Source organism: Stegastes partitus, unplaced genomic scaffold, assembly GCF_000690725.1.
Source record: "Stegastes partitus isolate 25-593 unplaced genomic scaffold, Stegastes_partitus-1.0.2 Scaffold373, whole genome shotgun sequence".
NCBI lineage: Eukaryota > Metazoa > Chordata > Actinopteri > Pomacentridae > Stegastes > Stegastes partitus.
Window position 1 is genome coordinate 353,816 of NW_007578104.1, and position 18,659 is coordinate 372,474.

The following is an 18,659-nucleotide window of genomic DNA, read 5'->3' on the forward strand; positions in this document are numbered from 1 at the left end:
TGGTGATGCAGAAAACACATGAATATGTTTTAATGCTTGATCCTGACCAGCTGCCCAGTCCATTTGGTAAATGGTCTGCACTTCCACAGCCCTTTTAACCAAAGCGCTTCACAATGTGTTTCTCATTCACACATTCACACATTCATGCACCAAGCCTGCCATGCAAGGTGCTGCCTGCCATCGGGGGCAACTTCAGGTTCAGTCTTGCCCAAGGACACTTGGACTGTGGAGGGGATGGAACCACCAACCCGCTCTACCACCTGAGCCACATTTCACACTGCAGATGGTGCAGCTAGTTAAATACAGATTGGACAATGATACGTCTGTTGTTTTTTATTACGGAGAATCAAATTAATTCCATCGCTGACATGAGTCTCATTTTGATTTCGCCAAAACAATCTCATGACTCCCACATACTCTTCAGTATCATGTTTAAATGTGTGAAGTTCAAGAGAGTGCAGCTGTCACATCAGAAATCAGCAGCTGTGGGGCTACAGCTCACCTGGTGGAGCTGGCGTCCCATGTGCAGGGCTACAGGCCCCATGTGGAGGTCATGGGTTCGAATCCCGCTCATGACCCTTTCCCACACGTCCTCCCTCCATTCTTCTCCCCCACTTTCCTGTCTCTCTCACTACACTATCAAATAAAGGCACAAAGGCCAAAAACTTAAAAACACTTTAAAAAAAGAAATAAGCAGCTGCTTTGAGAGTAACTAAATGGTAAAGTACATGTAGTAACTTAGACAGATTAGTTTTCTACCAGCATGTCTCTCCTGCATCACCTCCTGCAGCAGCGCTCTTTGGTGTAACACTTGTAGGTTTTATCAAGCCAGTTAGCCCAGAGAAAGCCTGGCTTTGTCAAACTCCCAGCATGTTGTCTGACTGTGTTTTCCCTGACTAGGATTTGTGGTGGGACACTCCGGACTGTACCAAGCTATCGCCATGTTCCTGGTGGCCTACTTCATCATCTGCATGACTGTGCTGTCGGTGTGCGCCATCTCCACCAACGGAGCCCTGGATGCCGGGGGAGCCTACTGTATCCTTTCACACACGCCGTCACGTGACGCCTGCATGTGACGGACAGCGTCGTGTAGTGACGCTGTCCGTGGTCAAGGTATGAACACACAGCAGTGGAATTCCTCGCTGCACTGGACAAAGACCATCTGTGTGTTTGTCTCAGACGGACATTATGTGTGTGTGTCTCTGAATGGAGCTTGATTTGACCGTTAGCTGCACCACAAGACGCTTCATGGTGAGTCCTGGTTTCGCTGGCGAGTGCAAAGACAGAATGAGTCACAACGCTTTTGGGAAACACACCGAGTTAGAATAAACCAGAATCCTGTAGGTACGTTTCTATGCACTCCATGTTTTTGATGACAGGCCATTTCCAGTGAGAGCTCAGAGGGAAACAGGCACTGACACGACAGCACATGTAGACGCTGGTACATCCAGTCGTCTCACTTCCTGCTGTAGCAGATGATTACGTAGGAATAATGTAATAAACTCATTTGCAGTAATTTCTGGTGGGCCCAGAAACAGTGTTGTTTAAATCTAATCAAAGTGTTTGTGTTTCCGTGCTGAGGAGGACTTCACCCTCTTCTGTCTGCATCTGTGTTTAGAAGGCTGACATTTGAGGAAACATGTTTGTTCCCTTTCTTTTTGAGGTTTAGATAAGAGGATTAAAACAGTATTTTCTATTAAAGGTGGAGTCAGTCATTCTAGCTAGCATGTTCCAGATTTACCCTCCCTCTCAATCCCACTACCCAAACCCTCGCTCCCCTCCCCGTCCCCCCGTCTCGTACACCAACACACACTCAAAATCACTTCGGACACCCTGGAATAGAGTTCTGTGGCTCGTCTCAGCCTCTTGGTTTCCCATTTACGCAGCCAGAGCTGTGTGCAAACATGGGATCTTTATTCAGCGCACACACAGGAAAGACAGCGAGTGGACCGCCAGGAGATGTTCACTGAGTTTGACAACAGCTGTATTGGATTAGAATCACTGACTTTACCTTTAAATACGAAGCCCAAGCCAGGAGGCAGGTGATTTACCGCTGGAAGCAGGAAGGAGCCAGCTGCATGTTTGCTAAAGGTACAAAAAATAAAAAATCCAGCTAGCAGCACCTCTAAAATTTTAGTTTTCAAGTGAAATCTTGTTTGCTTAATCAATACAAAGGTGGGTTACATGCTCGCTCCTTTCAGCTCTCCAGATCTAATAAAGTGATGCTGGCCTAAGCTCAGGGTTTAGCTGATTGGCTTCTATTAGAATAGAAATGCAAACTCACACACATGCTCAGTGTCTCCAGCAAAGCCAGTGTACTTTGCCTTAACTTTGCTCAGACATGATCAGCCGAGCGTTGGGTCCAGAGTTTGGCGGCAGCATCGGCATCATGTTCTTCCTGGCCAACGTGTGCGGCAGCGCTCTCTATGTGCTCGGCCTGGTTGAAGCTATTGTGACCACATTTGGAGTCCCTGAAGGTAAGTTTTAGGTTTTACAGCTTGAGAAATGAAAACACATCAACACGGTTTACTTTTTTGTTTGAAAAGGAGTCAGAGTTGTGGGCCGTCATTTGGACTGATAAATGTAACAGTAGGAAATAATAATAGAAAATAGATTTTAGTTTAAAAGGCCAATGTTGTACTCCTTTTCATAAGTCTCCCATGTCCCTAGAATGTGTCTTAATGTGTCTCCTAGTTGTGGATCCGTTCCCACCAGGTTGTGTCTGTAGTTTATAAGTGCAGCTGAACTCTGTCGGCTTCTGGAAGTGGTGCCACGAAAACGCACGAGTTCAACGATGCAGGTTAAACAAGACTGGACATGAAAGCAGTGACAAGTGGTAAAAGCCAGCTAGCTTCTTGGTGCTGTGTTACACCAAACTCTGTACTGTCAGGGAATGCTAACAAAGAAGCTAGCTGAGTTCAGGTTGCATTGGAGCACAGCTTGAAATGACAGTAAGCTAACTCGTATTGTCATAGCTTTTACATCTTAAAGTTTCTAAAAAACATGTAATGTAAAAGAAATACATTTCCACAATGTGGGACTTTTAAAGAAACTCAAGAACATTTGTTAAAATGAGTTTTTATGTTCTAACAACATAGAAACCCAAAAATGAGTGAGAAATGATTTTGTTAAGTTTGTTTGCTGTGACTTGGATGACAAGTTTAGTTCTGTTAATTTATCTGTACAGTAAATACAAAGCTACAGGTATTTGTTGACTAGCGTAGCTTAGCACAACACCAACATATAAAATTGACAATACGCTGTTTTTTTCCTGTGGTCTTTCATTATTATTCAAAGAAAACATAATGACTTGACTAGTGAGCTTTAGAAGTCTGAATGATGCCTTCGTTAACTTTTTGACAGCCAGACTCGTTCTTTCCTTGTTCTTTGTGCTAAGCTAAGCTAATAGACTGATAGGTATCACTTCATATATATACTGGACAGGTGGGAGTGTCCTGTTGATCTTCTCATCAAAAAACTCAAAGTTTTTTCCAGTGAATGTGAAACTGTTTCCTCAGCTATGAAGGTCATTGGTTTTACAGGATATAGCTCGATACGTTTCCCTGATCCTTTAGAGTAGGATGTGCTTTTTCATCTCAGGTAAATAGAAGCCAGAGAGCGCTCTTATTTAGAAAACAGCAACACCAAATCTGAACGATTGATGTCGTAGAAGAGATGGAAAATTCTAGAAAATGTTCCTACAGGACTCTGGTGACAGCGTTCACCTGGATAACAGATGCCTGTGCTACACCTACAGTACTGAGAGATCTGTCTGGATGTGTGAATATGAAGCAGGAAGTTGTAGAAAAGACGACGCTGTGGGGAACTGAGCTTAAAAAATGAAGAGTTTGCTGTTGCAGGTCCTGTTTTTAAAAGCACTTCACTTCAACTCTTCAACATATTCTGGCAAACATTCAAAATATGATCAAGGCCTCGTTTACACGGTGATGTTTCAGTGTGTTTGGGTTTTTGGTTTACACGTAAATGAAGCTACAAATCACCGAAAACCATCACATCTGGAAACTCCGGCCACAGTGGAGGTTTGGAAAAGTCTTTGCATGTAGCCAGGAGGAGGCGGAGTCTGATGTCACAGCGTGCGACAAAAGCGTCATCAGGTCACATGTGTGCGGCCATGTTTACAGTCTGGCTGCTGTGATAGAAAGTCAATAGTTTCAAGTGTTTTACTGATTCAGGAGCAGCTCTACGTCTCTGTCGGTCCAAACAAATGACCCTCGCACCGCTATCGTTGAAGTAACAAGAAGTAATTTGTTGTATTGTTTTCCAGGATTCTGATTGGCCAGCATGGCTTTATGCTTCTCGTTACACTGCCCCCTGTAGGTCTGGCAGCTCATAGCAGCTCTTAATGATGTGTTTAAGTGGGTTTGTGTGAACAAAGATTTTTTTTAAAAGCGATCTGGTGTGAACGATGTTAATTTAGAGAACGTAGATCCATTTGTGTAAATACCCGGCTGTGTGTAAACGTGGCCTCAGACTCCTCTTACATGTCGCCCTCTTGCTAGATGGGACTCTGGCCACTTCTCCCTACCAGGTCCTGCCTTCGGGCTACTGGTGGTCCCTGCTTTACGGCACCGGCGTCGCCCTGCTCTGCCTGCTGGTGTGCCTGGTGGGAGCCCACATCTACGCCAAGGCCACCTTCCTCATCTTCGTGGTGGTCATGTTTGTCCTGGGCACCATCTTCGTCAGCTTCTTCGCCGTACACCCTCGAACCATCGTGCTGCCGCGCCCCGCCTCGTTCAACCCGACGCCCAATGGGACCGGCCCTTCGTTTCCCAACACGGCCAATTTTACCGGCTTCAAGCTGGACACGCTGCTCGGGAACCTGTGGGGTAAGATGGAGGAGCTCTGGGCCAAAAACAACACATACAAGCACGTTTGAAAGGCTTTACGTCATCTTCACTGTGTTTACTTCTTCAAGTTCTTCAACATAATTCAATCCTGATTAAAAACAGGGATGTTTATAAGCAACTGACTACCAGATAGCTGCTGTTAATAATTAGATAATAATAAACCAATACTATGTACCAGCAGAGTAAACAAGGGAGGGACTGAGGTTTGATTGTTTAGTGCTGGGTTGCAGTTTTTTATTTACCGTGTTAGCATGTCCACATGGTATTTATTATATGCTAGAAAACCCCCATTGTGATTGAAATAAGCAGTCAACGGCATAAATGAGTAATTCCACCTTAAAACTGTCACGTACTGATTTCAGACTTCTGGGGCTTCATACATAACAAATCTGAAGAGGCCACTTCTATGTCAGTGTTCTTCAGAGTCAATGTCTTGTCGTAGTTGAGTTGAAGGTGAGCTGGTGTGCTCGAGCTGCAGTAACCAGGGAGGAGAGAGAGGGAATAGCAGTGTGCATTGAAGCCATTTAAAGGTATAAATAAAATATATTCATGGAAAAAAAATCTAAATATGTGACTTTGAAATGCAGCGATGATTCTTTGGCTGTTAAATCTGCGACTGGCTCACGTCCTGGATAAAAACTTAAGGGAGGGGATCATTTTAATTTAGTTTATCAGGATTATTCATATTCTGTGGCAGTTAAGGGTCTATGGAGAATGTACACTTATGCTGTGAAATGGTTCAGTGGACGAAGGTGAACAGGTGTACACAGAATTGGAAACTGACGAGCACTTTAACAGCTCACTGAGTTTGATCGCCTAACCATAACCATAACTATAACCATAACTATAACCATAACCATAACCATAACAGAAACTCATTTGGACTGACTCAGTGTGCAGCTTAAGACTTTGACTAGATGTAGCCTACACGGCCTTTCGACACTCGGTTGGTGCTTAACAAGCATTAGCCGGGGTGGAAAATGCACACAGTTCATTCTACAGACTTATAGTATTGCTCCAGTATCAGCTCGGTGGCCCGTGTTTCTCTGGACTTTAATCCGACAGTCGTACGTTTCCTGTGCTGTGGCCCGTCTCACTGCACACGCCACCGCTTCCACCACTGGCCCAGCGTAAACAACTGCTCTCTGAACAAACATTAATAATGCATCATCCTGTTCCCTCCAGACACAACTTCCAGTAAGATAATAACACATTAAAGCACACAATCATTCCCGTAAGAGAAAAGAAATGCCTGTGAAATAGCTGCACGTATGATGAGTAATCGTCACAATCAGCACCGCCACCTACCAGCTCTCCTCCTGGAGCTCCACGCAGTCGATCAATAAGATGGCGGTTTAAATGCCGCGGCCATTTTACTCAGAAGGAATTCTACGTATCCGTCCCTTCAGCCTCCTCTCAGTCCTTTATTCATCAGTTTACAAAGGGCAGCAACAGGACACTTAAAAAAGCCGATAACATTCAGTAATATGATCATATTCTGTTCAGTGTCTGAGTAGATGAGCCACTTTATTCACGCAGAAATCTCATTAGGAGTAAACGAGATGCAACATGCTAAGAATCAAGCTTCAAACGCGCTGCTAGGCAGATTTTATTACCTTTGGACTGAGTCAAGCTAGCGGTTGTGCTGAGCTAAGCTAACCAGCTGTGTCCTATTTATTGCACAAACTCTGGAGGGAAGAGTCCCAGTAACTGCATTTCATTCCGTCTTCTGTGATCCCAGCTGGCCTTTATGCAAACGCCGACACCACCCAGTTGTGGTGCGATCCCTCACCGGCTTCCCACCCATTAACCCAACTAAAATAACAGCCAAAGTCTCCTCCAGTGTTTTTGCCTCGTGCCACCTGTGTGCACCCGTTTTCCTGAGAGCACGTAACCTCCTCGCTGCGCCGAGTTGTGATTGATGTGTAATTAGATGTTGTACATGTTCTCTGGATCTTAATGACCACAGAAACCAAATGAGCACTCCACTTTGTTTGCAGGGATTTATAGCCAAGCACATGATTACTGAGCTAATTGCTGTAACTCAGGCATGTGCACGTGAAAACTATTACACACACACACACACACACACACACACACACCAGCTCTGAATTATCCTGATTTGGCTCAATACAAACACAATCTCACACACATACTGATATGAGTTGGATGGGTTTCGGCGTCCAGAGACGAGGCTCATCATGTGTTTACAATCACATCCTGGTTTGTTGGAGCAACGCGCCCAAGTTTCAGTCTGTAAAACTGTTGTACTGCTTCACAAGTATACCTGCACAGTGCTGTGTGGAGGTTTTGTTGGATCCCCTCAAGGTAAAAGGGAAATATTTCACAGATTAAAAAGAAAAACCGTTCTCTCCTTTCCAAGTGTACACATCCACACAGAGGGGATCTGTTGCCGCTCAAAGCTGTGAAATATAACTTTTACTAATCAATCATGTGGTTGCGTCGACGTGTTCTGTAAACAGCGGACATGATTTGTGCAGAATTGTTTTTCTCCAGTGCTCTAAAACATGATAATTGAACTTTCTGATAACGCTGACTGTGATGTTTTATCTGTTGCTCTGTCTTCCCACAGCCAAGTACACTGAAGATTACACAACAGGAAACATGATGACCTTTACCACCGTGTTCGCGGTGATGTTCAACGGCTGCACCGGCATCATGGCAGGTTCTAACATGTCAGGTAGGTGACAGCAGGCTGTGTTTGTGTGACAGGACCTGGAGTCATGTGTAGTCGTTATAACCAAATCCAAATATTAAAGTAATGTAGTTGATTAGTTGTAGTTACTTTAGCATTACTTCAGTTACAAATATTCAAATAAAGACAAAAAAAAAACAGCACTAAAATGACTTTTAATTAAATGTTCACGCATTATAACGTCACAGTGCAACTTATAAACTCTTTGTTAGAGCTCGTCTGTCTGAGCTGAAGGAAAGCACACATTTATCATGAGATGCTGGCCTGTCCATGTCAGGGATGAGACAGCGATGAGCAGCCTGACTAATGAAGTTATCGCTGCTGTTCTGTGTGTGACATCACGCTACTCTGGGTCCTGCTGCTGTTTGACGCTGCAGGTATTTAAGAAACGACTCCTACAAACAAGCTGAACCGGCGTTACGGGCAAACTGTAAATGAATAGAACAAATAGAGGAGTTTGTCCATATCCGTCAGCTAGAGGTGCCCACACTGTCTTTTTTTAGGACTCTCTGTGATGTTCTTTGGGGGACAGACAGACACTGAAGTGTGATGAAGTGTGATGGCTAACCCTGGCCTGGTCGCATGTCGTTCTTCAGTCCATTTAAAATGTGTTATGAAGTTGCTACCCCGCTCATGGTCCTCATGATATTTATGAGACGTATGATAAACACATTAAGCTATTCCATGTTACTCCCAGAGCTGACTAGGAACATGCAGTTAGACTTGTCTCATCCTCCAGGCGACCTGAAGAATCCCAGCTACTCCATCCCCCGTGGCACCATCACAGCCGTCATCTTCACCTTCATCATCTACAACCTGCTGTGTGTGCTGGTGGCCTGCTCCTGTGACCGGTCAGTAACAAACGTCTTCATAAGTAGCTCCGACACTAGTGTAATGCAGCTACGAACAACCGAGGAGCAGTGAGATGGTCCATAATTGAACATTAATTCCACACATATCCAAACAACTTAATTAAGCCTCGCATTAGGAGCACAGCCTTGTTGTAATGGATGTTAGCATGTTTTGTTTTCAGCAGATGATATCCAGTTCTTAGAGGCTATCAGATAATGCAGACAGGGTTCATTTTCTGCTTCACCGGCCAGAGTTGGAGCGTCGGAGGAGGCCAATTTTAAAACCATTTATTCCACTGGAATGCTATCTGACGCCAGGTGTCAGCTAATCAAACCGAGCAACTGCAGAACGTGCGGATCAAAGTGGACAAAATAATGGAAACGTAGCACCTTGCACTTTGTGTGCCAGAAAAGCCTGGAACCTGGACCACTGACAGCATTTGGGGATTTGCACATCTTTTATTCATTGTCCAGCACGTTTATCTGCATTATTACTGTACCAACAGCTCAATAAAGAGCAGCAAACCAATATGCATGACCTGAACCGAAAAATGACTCAAAGGTGACTTAAAGATGACTGAGTCCGTCTACGGCTGGCAGTGTTTGAAGCATGTACTCATAGTTTGTAGTTTAATGTCTAATACTGGTGAAGCGTTTACCTGTTAGCACGCAGCTAACGAGCTATTAGGGACGGATGAGTAACTGTGGTGTTTGTGTCCTTACTTTGCTCTTAAGGTTGGAGCTGTTTAGTCCTTGATGTAGCAGATGGTATTTACTTTTTTCTGTTCATTTGTCCTGCCTCTCCCTCTCTCCAACTGTCTCTTTCTATCTGTCTTTTGCCGGGTGCCAGAGTTCAGTATTGATGCAGCTCTAAAGCGAGTGTTGCCAAGGTGCTAAACTGACATGACAGGGCTATAAAAGAGCATCTGAGATCAATACTGCCATCATTTACCCTGCCGCACCATGCTCCCTGCACCTGCCTACCACACACACTCAGTGATAAGAAGTTTCTTAACACACTTTCTGGACTAATACAGTGTCAGATATTTTCCTCTGGAATCACGCTCGTGCTTTGTGTACGTTTACATACGTCCTCTAGTTACCTGCTTGTGTACTTACTGTGTCGTATGTAGTGTCACAGGTGGACATACGTCCAGTGGAGGCGGGCTGCAGTGGGACCAGGTCAGCGCTGAGCTCCTCCCCTACAGGGGGTCTCTCACAGAACCTGTGTGTGTTTGTGGGGAGGGCGCTGCCTTTCTTGTACTGGAAACGTATCTTGGGGGATAACGCCTCCATACACAGTGGTGTCCCAGAGCCAGACCCATCTACGGTGCTGTGTCAGTTCTGGAGGATGTTGTGGCTGTTTCATTCTGCTACAGGAGGAACACTCCACTATTGGGTGGTGCTAAACAGTCACACACAGGTAACAGAAGAGGAGGAGTGTTGCATGAAGCAAATGATGGAAAAGAGCAGGTTTATACCCACAGTCTCCATCTGGACAGTCAGACTGTGGACATGGTGGTTTGTCAGACCGCTTCAGGGACACATGGTCACATAAAGCAGCAGTCCCTAACCAGGACTACATGTACCCCCGGAAGAACCTGTGCGGTTCCAAAGATGAAAAAATAGAAATTATGTGCCAGGTGGCTCGGTGGTTAGCACCGTGGCCTCACAGCTAGAAGGTCTCCGGTTGGCATCCCAGTGAGGACACCCGGGATCTTTCTGCGTGGAGTCTCCATGTTCTCCCCGTGCAGCGTGGGTTCTCTCCGGGTTCTCCGGCTTCCTCCCACAGTCCAGAAACATGCTGAGGTTAATTGGTGATTGTAAATTGTCCGTAGGTGTGAATGTGAGTGTGCTTGGTTGTCTGTCTCTAAGTGTAGCCCTGTGATAGACTGGTTACCTGTCCAGGTGAACCTGCCTTCACCCTGAGTCAGCTGGGATAGGCTCCGCCCCCCATGACCCTGGTGAGGACGAAGGTGTAGAGATGATGGACGGATGTTTTAATGCTGAGTGAGCAGAACATCTGGAGGTTACATGAGGCCACTGAGAACCTTTGAAAGCGAGTTAGCAGGAAAGCAAAGAGGTCAGTGGGTCGATCAGCGCAATGCATCAGTGGTCAGAACACAAAGCTAAACCGTGATATGAAGAATAAATGTTTGAAATACTCGGACAGAAGTAATACATTCACTGTTAAACAGCTAAAAGTCTTCAGAAGTGACGGATGAGCCGTTGAAACGAGGTAAAGGACAAATGAATCTGGTCGACAACTCAAAGTGTCCGACAAGTTGTTAGAACGGAAATCCCCAGATCAATAAGCAGCTGCTCCTTTACCAGAAGTAATGGACAAAAGAACAACTTGAACTCGTGAAAGTTCCAAAGTTCAAGGACACGTAGTCGCAGCTCAGTGGGATGGATTCCTGCTTAAAGTGGCCGAATTCACAGACTTACTGATTGTAAACTGCAATCGCTAACTCAGCGTTACTTATAAACAGTGAAAAAAAAAGTAAGAGATAAGTGGTTGAAAGAAATGAACGTAACAGATTTATGCCTGATTTATATATAGCTGTTCAAACTGTTCAAACACAAATGATAAAACAAATAGTTGATGGTGGCACAGCCCAACTGCAGCCCAGCCTGCCTGAACACAGACTGAATGTTAAATAACATCCAGTTTAACATAAATCCAAGTTACCAGAGTGGTGACATGGTGGCTGCTGATAACAGAGAACCTGAATTCATCTGACGGGACTCTGAGGATTCTGTAAACAGGAAATTCTGGAGTACACAACATTGCGGTTAACGTGAATGCATCCCCACATTGGGTTCGGTCCAGTGAAACAACACAGAGTCCGTTTTAACAGTCCAACAGGACGCCATGCCGGATAGCCTGAGCAGCCTCCTCCCCAGCCGTGGAGCTTACTGTAAATATATGCACCGCTTCTGTAGAGCTCGGGTCATATGATTTATGGCTTACTGTGTGGGGGAAAATACTCCTGTCAGAGCAGGGTAGGAACAGGAACACAGAGGCGGGGTGGAAAGTGAAACATGAAGTTGCTCCGAGCTGTGACGACTGATTTTGAAATGCAGAAGAACGGAAGCACACCTGTGCTGTAAAATCCTGTTCTATTGGCTTCAGGCCCGGACATCACTCCCTGTCTTATCTGAGTGTGCTCAGGGTTGTTTGGTTTATTAGCGCTGACCAGAATCGGACTGATAGTGAGCGTTCTGCAGCTGAAGAAAATGTATAACAATTACTCAGAAGCACTGAGAGAATGGTATTTCTTCATTGTGCGTTTATCTCTTTGTCCTCATGCGAGCCAGATGTCTGACTTTGAGATTTCTGACGTAAATGTTTTTTCAAATGATGGTTAATGTGAGAAAACAAGAAGGAAGTATTAATATTTAACTTTAAAGCTGTTGTTTTCACTTCACAGATATGATATCATCTTCCAGTTAGAATCCCACTTTTGGTTCTGCATTGTAATGACTGGAATGTACCGTTCACGCTTTCACAACAGTTTGATTGTGCAATGTTTGAAAAGAGTGACCAGACTGACATTTGACACCAGACTCAGACTAAGAATGGCCCCATTGACTGGAGACGGTAAGCGGTCCAATAGCGACGGTGGCAGGTCCCACACATGCACCGTCTGACTTGGTGTGAATAAGAGCTTCTGTGCATCACCTAAGTGAAGCGAGTACTGCGCTTCTTTGTGTTTCATCTCCTGCTTGCAGAACAACATTTACATTCACTGCTGTTTGTGCTGCATTAGGCCGACTCACTGCTGGAAAAATATGACCAGCGATACCTGAAGTGCATCATAAAACTTTATTGGATTTCTGCAGAAAGACCAACATTTATCATGGCACAAGAATTCATGTAACATCTATTTTTCAAGTGCAAACGGGGAAACAAGCTGGTCGTCTGTTATGAATGCAAGATCGCACTCAGAGACGACTGCTTGTGAAACGTCGTCGTATGAATACTAGGGCTGCACAATCAATCGAATTGTAATCACGATATCGGCTTCCTGCGATCAGGTTTGCGTGATCGAGCGATTTTTAAAATGTGTGATGCTGTGTTCACACCAGACGCCAGTGAAATCATTTGTTCTAATGATTTACATGTAAAGTCAATGTGAAGACGCGATTAGACGTCCTGCGGTGCGACTGACGTGAATTGAGCGAGTTATTTGCACGTATGACGCGATTCTAGACGCGTGTTTAAAGAGCAAGTTGAAAAATCTGAACTTTTGCGATCTGACGCGCCGCGATGGCCAATCAGTGTTGAGATTCTCTGGTGACATCATTCAGTTTTTTTACAACTACACCGTGATGACTGATTGATTTACTTTTATTCACTTCCAGTTTATAATTTAGTTCAGAACATATATTTACAGAATGGAAATGGGAAGCAGTGCCCCGTTTTGTTGCCTTTTCATTATTCTTTTATTTATCTTTATTTAATTTTTAAGGACTGAATTTTGGAGGAAAACAGGACCGGTTTTATCTTCAAGCACATATTTGCACATTAGCAGGAATATAGCACAATACATGGACGTGAAAACAGTTAAAATAAGTCTGTAAAACAATAAGATTTGTTTTGGTTAAAATCAACAAACAATCGTGATAATTAATCGTGATTTCAACATTTATCAAAATAATTGTGATTCTGATTTTGGCCGTACTCGTGCAGCCCTAATGAATACGACCACGTGTCCGTTTTCTGATAGCACCATGGATGAGCGCTACGGAGACAAACCCCGAGGCAAAGAGCCATCTCTCATCAATTTATCTCACGCAGCCAGTTGTTCACGCCGTCGTAACACGCTTTGACATGCAAACATGTGTCAGGCAGAATTCTTTTCTCTTTAAATTATGCAGACAAGCGGGCTAAACAAATGATCACGGATTAAACTATGACTGTTTCTATTAAAGTCATCCATCATGTCGCACCTGGAACAAGTCTCCGGGGGTGACATGGCAGCATCTTAATATTATTGGATGTCACTCTCAGAGAGATGGGAAGGCGTTTTGTACGAGTGTAACAGCATTGTATTGTAAATTCAGCAAGTCTAACCCTTTATTGTGGAGGTGTGCATTTATATGTCTTTGTCAAGGTTTATAAGTTCATTTCAGGGATCCAGCTTAGCATACAGCCAACCAGAATGAAGTATGTAATAATATAATATTATACACACAAAGAAAGTCTTAAAAGAATTTACTTCCTGCTCTCCAGCAGGTTGAATCGACTGTTTAGTGCTCAGATGGACAGCGTTTGTGAACAAATCAACACCCCTTCTTCTTCTTCTTCTTCTTCTCCTCTGCAGCACAGTGCGACTCAGTGCACGGCCTGACCTTTCTAATAACGCTCGCTTCTTGTTGATCATTTTATGTTTGCATCAACTTTCATCATAGTTACAACCTGCATGCAGCTCTTCATCCATCTCCTAATGCTTTTGTTTGAGTCACTCATTAACGTTGCAGAGATTCGTTCATGTAACGACGCCACAAAGAGCCCAGCTGGAGCTTCATATGTTGGGTTGTTTACATGTTTGTACGTACTGAAGTGAGAACACGCAGAGAGGTCATGCTTCTGGTAAATAACATCTTCAGTAATTCCTTCAGCCATTTCCACTCTCCTGCTTCTCTGTTGAATGAGTCATGACGTCCAGATCGTTCCAAAACGTGCTGCATGTCACAACGCACAGGGGAACCGGGCCGGTCCGACGATACTCGTTGCTGCTCTGCGCAGCAAAGAGAAATCTGTTTGAACCGGCAGCAGATTGTCTGGAGCATAGCACTGACATTACAACCTGGTTTGTATGAAAACTACACACACAGCTGTAATGATTCAAAAGACGAGCACCTGTGCACAGGAAGGCAGTCCTGGTTCTGGTTCTGGGGAGCTCAAGGCAGACTTAGTATCATATCACATGATGGAAGATCTGGATAGCGTTGTGAAAAACAGGAAACAGAATGTATGGCTGGTCCTTATAATAAACTAGTGAGTAGCCCAGAGCTCACAGGGTTAACGCTTCAAACTAAATGTCCACTTCGGTTTTCACCCCGAAGCTTTCAGCTGAGCTTCATGGTCTTCATAGAGTTTGCTTATTTTATATTCATATTATACATAATTTATACATTACTATGCACTGTTACAGTCATTAATTAATTAGAAATTACTCTATAAGGCACAGTAAGCATAATTACATATAATAACACGTATTTTTTCATTAATATTAATATTCAGATTATTTATGCATCAGTTATGGCTTATTAACAGGTCATACTTGGAGGCTCACAGGAGTAGTTGTAGGTGTAAAATAATGAAGTAATGTTGACAATCTATAAGATTAAGATTTGTCATGACAACATTTCAGTGAGAAAATAATTCACATCTTTCATGATAAATAGTATTTATGACCGTTTATGCTGATGGAGTTAAAGCGTGTCAGAAAGACGGCCACAGGTTTGATTCTGTGCTGGAAGTCGACATGTTTTAAAGCAACTTTCCCCTCATGGTTTAATATTAAATGCAGAAGCAACACCCAGCGCCTGCTATTGCACGAGTTGTCCAAAGTGTGGCAGTCACGCTCTCTCCACCAAACAGCAGCGCTCCTCCTGAAGGGAAGATTTAGAGTGACAAGCTAACCTTTACCTGAGGCTCTTCTAAATTGCTACCCTCTGCAAATTGTAGTCCTGCATCATAGCTTTAAAAGGCAAAACAGTTACGATTGTGAGCATTTAAAAGTGAATGTCAGAGAGGTGGGAGAACGCCCATTGAAAGTGATTGCGCTGCGCGGTGAGGGTAGCTCTTTATCACTGCCTGCCTCAGTCAGGCTGCGTGTCAGTCTCTCAGCGTCGCCGCTATCTGCCCTCGCTCAGGTGGGACCGGCGGCCGGCGTGGGCTCATTATAACGGGGAGCGAGGCCGTTTAACCCAGAACTGACACCTTCAGCCAGACGGTTTTAGCATCCAGTTCTGTACGACCAGCTTCATTTTACCAGCGCTTTTATGTCGTTTCCAGGTGTCACTGATGGAATTCTTGGAAAACCATTGATGAGTCATTTCCAGGCAGGGACAGTAGAGGGTCTGACCTTTTCTTTTTAAAAGCCTGTTTCAGTCATAGTTAACCACACAGGAATATGTGGGAATCGTCACTCTGACCTTTATTCACGTATTCCCGTTGAGCAGTGGCTCTTTGGAGGTTTTGGGATTTTACACCCACTCTGTGATGGAGTGGGAACGCTGAGGCTGAGAGATGGACTTTGCAGATACACTGACAGACTTTGTTTTTCCCCCCGTTTCTTTTTACAGCCCTATGAGCACATTTTCTGCTTCACAGCTATCAGCAGCAGCAAAGAAAATGAAGCTCATTTGGATGTAAAAGCCATACAACTGGTTTCCAGGTCACTGTTAATAGAGCGGCCACATATTTTGTCTGTTTTAAGATTATCGCTGATGATATGCCAGTATGGTAAGAGGGCCAGTGATGATGGCGATGAAGGCCGAGGGGATGCGAGATAGAGGGGAATCTATTAACCCCATGTGCCCAGGCAGCCAGCCATGACAGATTGCCCTGTCGCTACTTTATCAAGCTCCTCTGGTCGTGTGCGTGTGTGTGGATTAGAAAATGCATGACGACTCACTCTGTTGTGTTTTTAGCTCCTTTAGGACTGGTTTCATGCCGGAGTATTAACTGGTTTCACTGATTTAGTCGGAGTTTCCGTCTCCGCTTGATTGACTTCTTTGTGTTTGTATGAGTGCACACGCTATTCACACGCGTGTTTTCCAGCGCGCCGTGCATCAGTGACCTGTGGGCTAATCCGCCCCACGCTATAGAAGCTTTTGTATTAATAACTGACTTGATAATTATATTAATTTGAATCTGCTGGGCCTTCTTTTGTGGTGCTATCTCTGACATGCAGCTTTGTGAGTGTGTGTGTGTGTGCAGTCTACACACCCCCTGAAGTGCCTCTGACACACACACACACACACACACACACACGCTCTGTTTCTAATTCCTCTCACTTTTCCAGAAAACTCATATCTTTCGTCACACTGCTTTACACTTTTTTTTCTCTCTCAGTTCTCTATAAAACATGCAGCGGTTCAGCCACGTCCCTTGTCTTCGCCCACGCTCTGTCTACTTCTATTCCTCTATTTTCCTATTCTACATTTTGTCCCCCCCTCCAGCTCCGGCTACCTTTCAGTCACATAATATTGTTCACTTTTTTCTTTACTCATTCAGCGTCATCTCCTCTGTTGCTTTTACCCCCCCGCCTCTCTGCAGGATCTTCTCCTGGAACTCAAAAGCTTTTTCAAGAATTCAGGACTTTCGCCTCCTTTTCAATCTAAAAACGGTTCCTGGCTGCATTTTATGTCTCCACTTAAAATCCCTAAAACCAGTAACCAACCAAGTGCTGCTTTATTTTCCTCCTGAGAAGCACATGCAATTTCAAATTTGAGCTTAACGCCACCATGTGTAGGATTTCAAAGGTTTTGGCTTCCACAGTGGAAGTGTTAAAAAAAAGAGAAGCAGACAGCGATTTAGCTGAGGGACAGAGTGGGATGGACACAGGTTTTAGATTAAGGTGCATTGTTATTTGCCCAGAAGGTAAGAACAAGGCGTGCAGAGATAGATATTAACAAAATTTATCCTCTGAAAAAGAGGCTTTTGTTTGCTTTCTTTCCTTTTTGTCGGTAAAGGTGAGATTATTCTTGTATTTATTTTTGATTTATGCGTGTAAATGTGTTTTTAGGGGAGTTTTTCATTCTTGGCTATTAACTTTAAAAGGCTTTTTATTACAAACTTTTTATTTTTCACCATCTTTGTTAAAGACCAGCTCATTAAAATGTACCGGTGTTTATCGAGCCCTAATGCCGGCTCGCCAAACAGAAGTCTGAAACGTTTTAGCCTACACAGAGAAAATAATCCTAATGAGCTTGAAAATGCGACGGCGGTCTGTGCCAGCTGTTTGAATAAAAAGTGAAATGAAAGTGACGATGTGCAGCTGAGTGAGCACAGAATGACCAAGTTTAGTCTGATGGTATCAGCCAAAGTAACGTATATTAACACCCGTTTGTTCCATTTACATGTGTTTAATCCAAAAAGCACCTTCAACATGTATCCTCCATAGCTAAGGAATGAGACATAGAAGGCCAGCGTGACTCTTTATCCATCCGTGAGCATGCACACGTCCAGCTGCTGCCTAGTAGTGCAACAGTGTGCAGAGCGCGTAGAGCTGCATTAATGACCTACTGCACTCGCATACAATGGAGTCAGTGTATTATAACAACACCTCCGTGGGCGCGTCTGCATCGGAGTATAATCAGAGCTTAACCAACCGGATAGCGTTTTAGGCTTGGAAAAAAAATAAAGAAAGAAAATAGAAATGATGCAGATAATAGCAAAAATGCTGAATATCGCATCTGATAATCGGCGGGACCCCTCACATGGAGCGACTACAGCCAGCAGCTGGTTTGCTTTGCTTATCACAAAGACCAGAAGCACGTGGAAGTGGATCCGTCCAGAACAAGCAGCCAAACGCTGGGCTTCAGCTTCCTGATTCACATGTTGTATCTCCAGCTGCTGGAGCTTCTCTTCTCCACCAGCACTGTGACGACGAGGCTCCACCTCTCCTGGTCACAGCCTTTATGTGGAGATAAACTTGTTTTCTGCTAATTTCCCAAATTGCTTCTTTAACCCAACCTTGTGCAGGAGAAAGTAAACGACCAGAACCGGGTTTATAAAGCCCTTAGAACACAATGACGTGTGTCGCCTCTTTATGGGCAAAGAAAACCAGAACAAGTGGTGTTTGTTTTGCAGCCTGTTTACTTTTTAGCTCTTTCAGTTATTGTTCTTTTCGTCTCCTCTCCATCTTCCCTACATGTGTCCTTCCTGCTCCTCCCTGTCCAGCCTGTAGTCGTTGGACGGCAACAAGTCCAGCATCTCTTCTCCTCTTGTCCTGGCTTGCCACCTCGCCATCCCCTCCTCCTGGCACTATCACCCCACAGCAGCAGCAGCAGCAGCATTCTTGGCTTCCATTCCTCTCCTCTCCCTCCTCTCTCTGTCTATCATTCATCCGTCCATCCACACAGCTCTACTCCCTCCTTTTGTTATTCACCTCCTATCTCTCCACTGCAGAGATTCCAGTCACTTTCGCCCCCTCTCTCTTCTTGTTCTCGGCGCTGTCCCGGTTTGTTTTCTGAGGAGGTGGG

General features: G+C 44.3%; 1 protein-coding gene across 1 annotated transcript in view; it reads left to right on the forward strand.

The window, feature by feature from the left end:
• Positions 1-18,659, forward strand: part of LOC103359447 (solute carrier family 12 member 9) — a 78,983-nt gene that overhangs the window by 4,030 nt on the left and 56,294 nt on the right. The window contains exons 2-6 of the mRNA XM_008284787.1: positions 901-1,035; positions 2,340-2,477; positions 4,521-4,847; positions 7,462-7,569; positions 8,324-8,435. Of these exons, the coding sequence (XP_008283009.1) occupies positions 901-1,035; positions 2,340-2,477; positions 4,521-4,847; positions 7,462-7,569; positions 8,324-8,435 (820 nt within the window). The remainder of the gene's footprint in view (positions 1-900; positions 1,036-2,339; positions 2,478-4,520; positions 4,848-7,461; positions 7,570-8,323; positions 8,436-18,659) is intronic.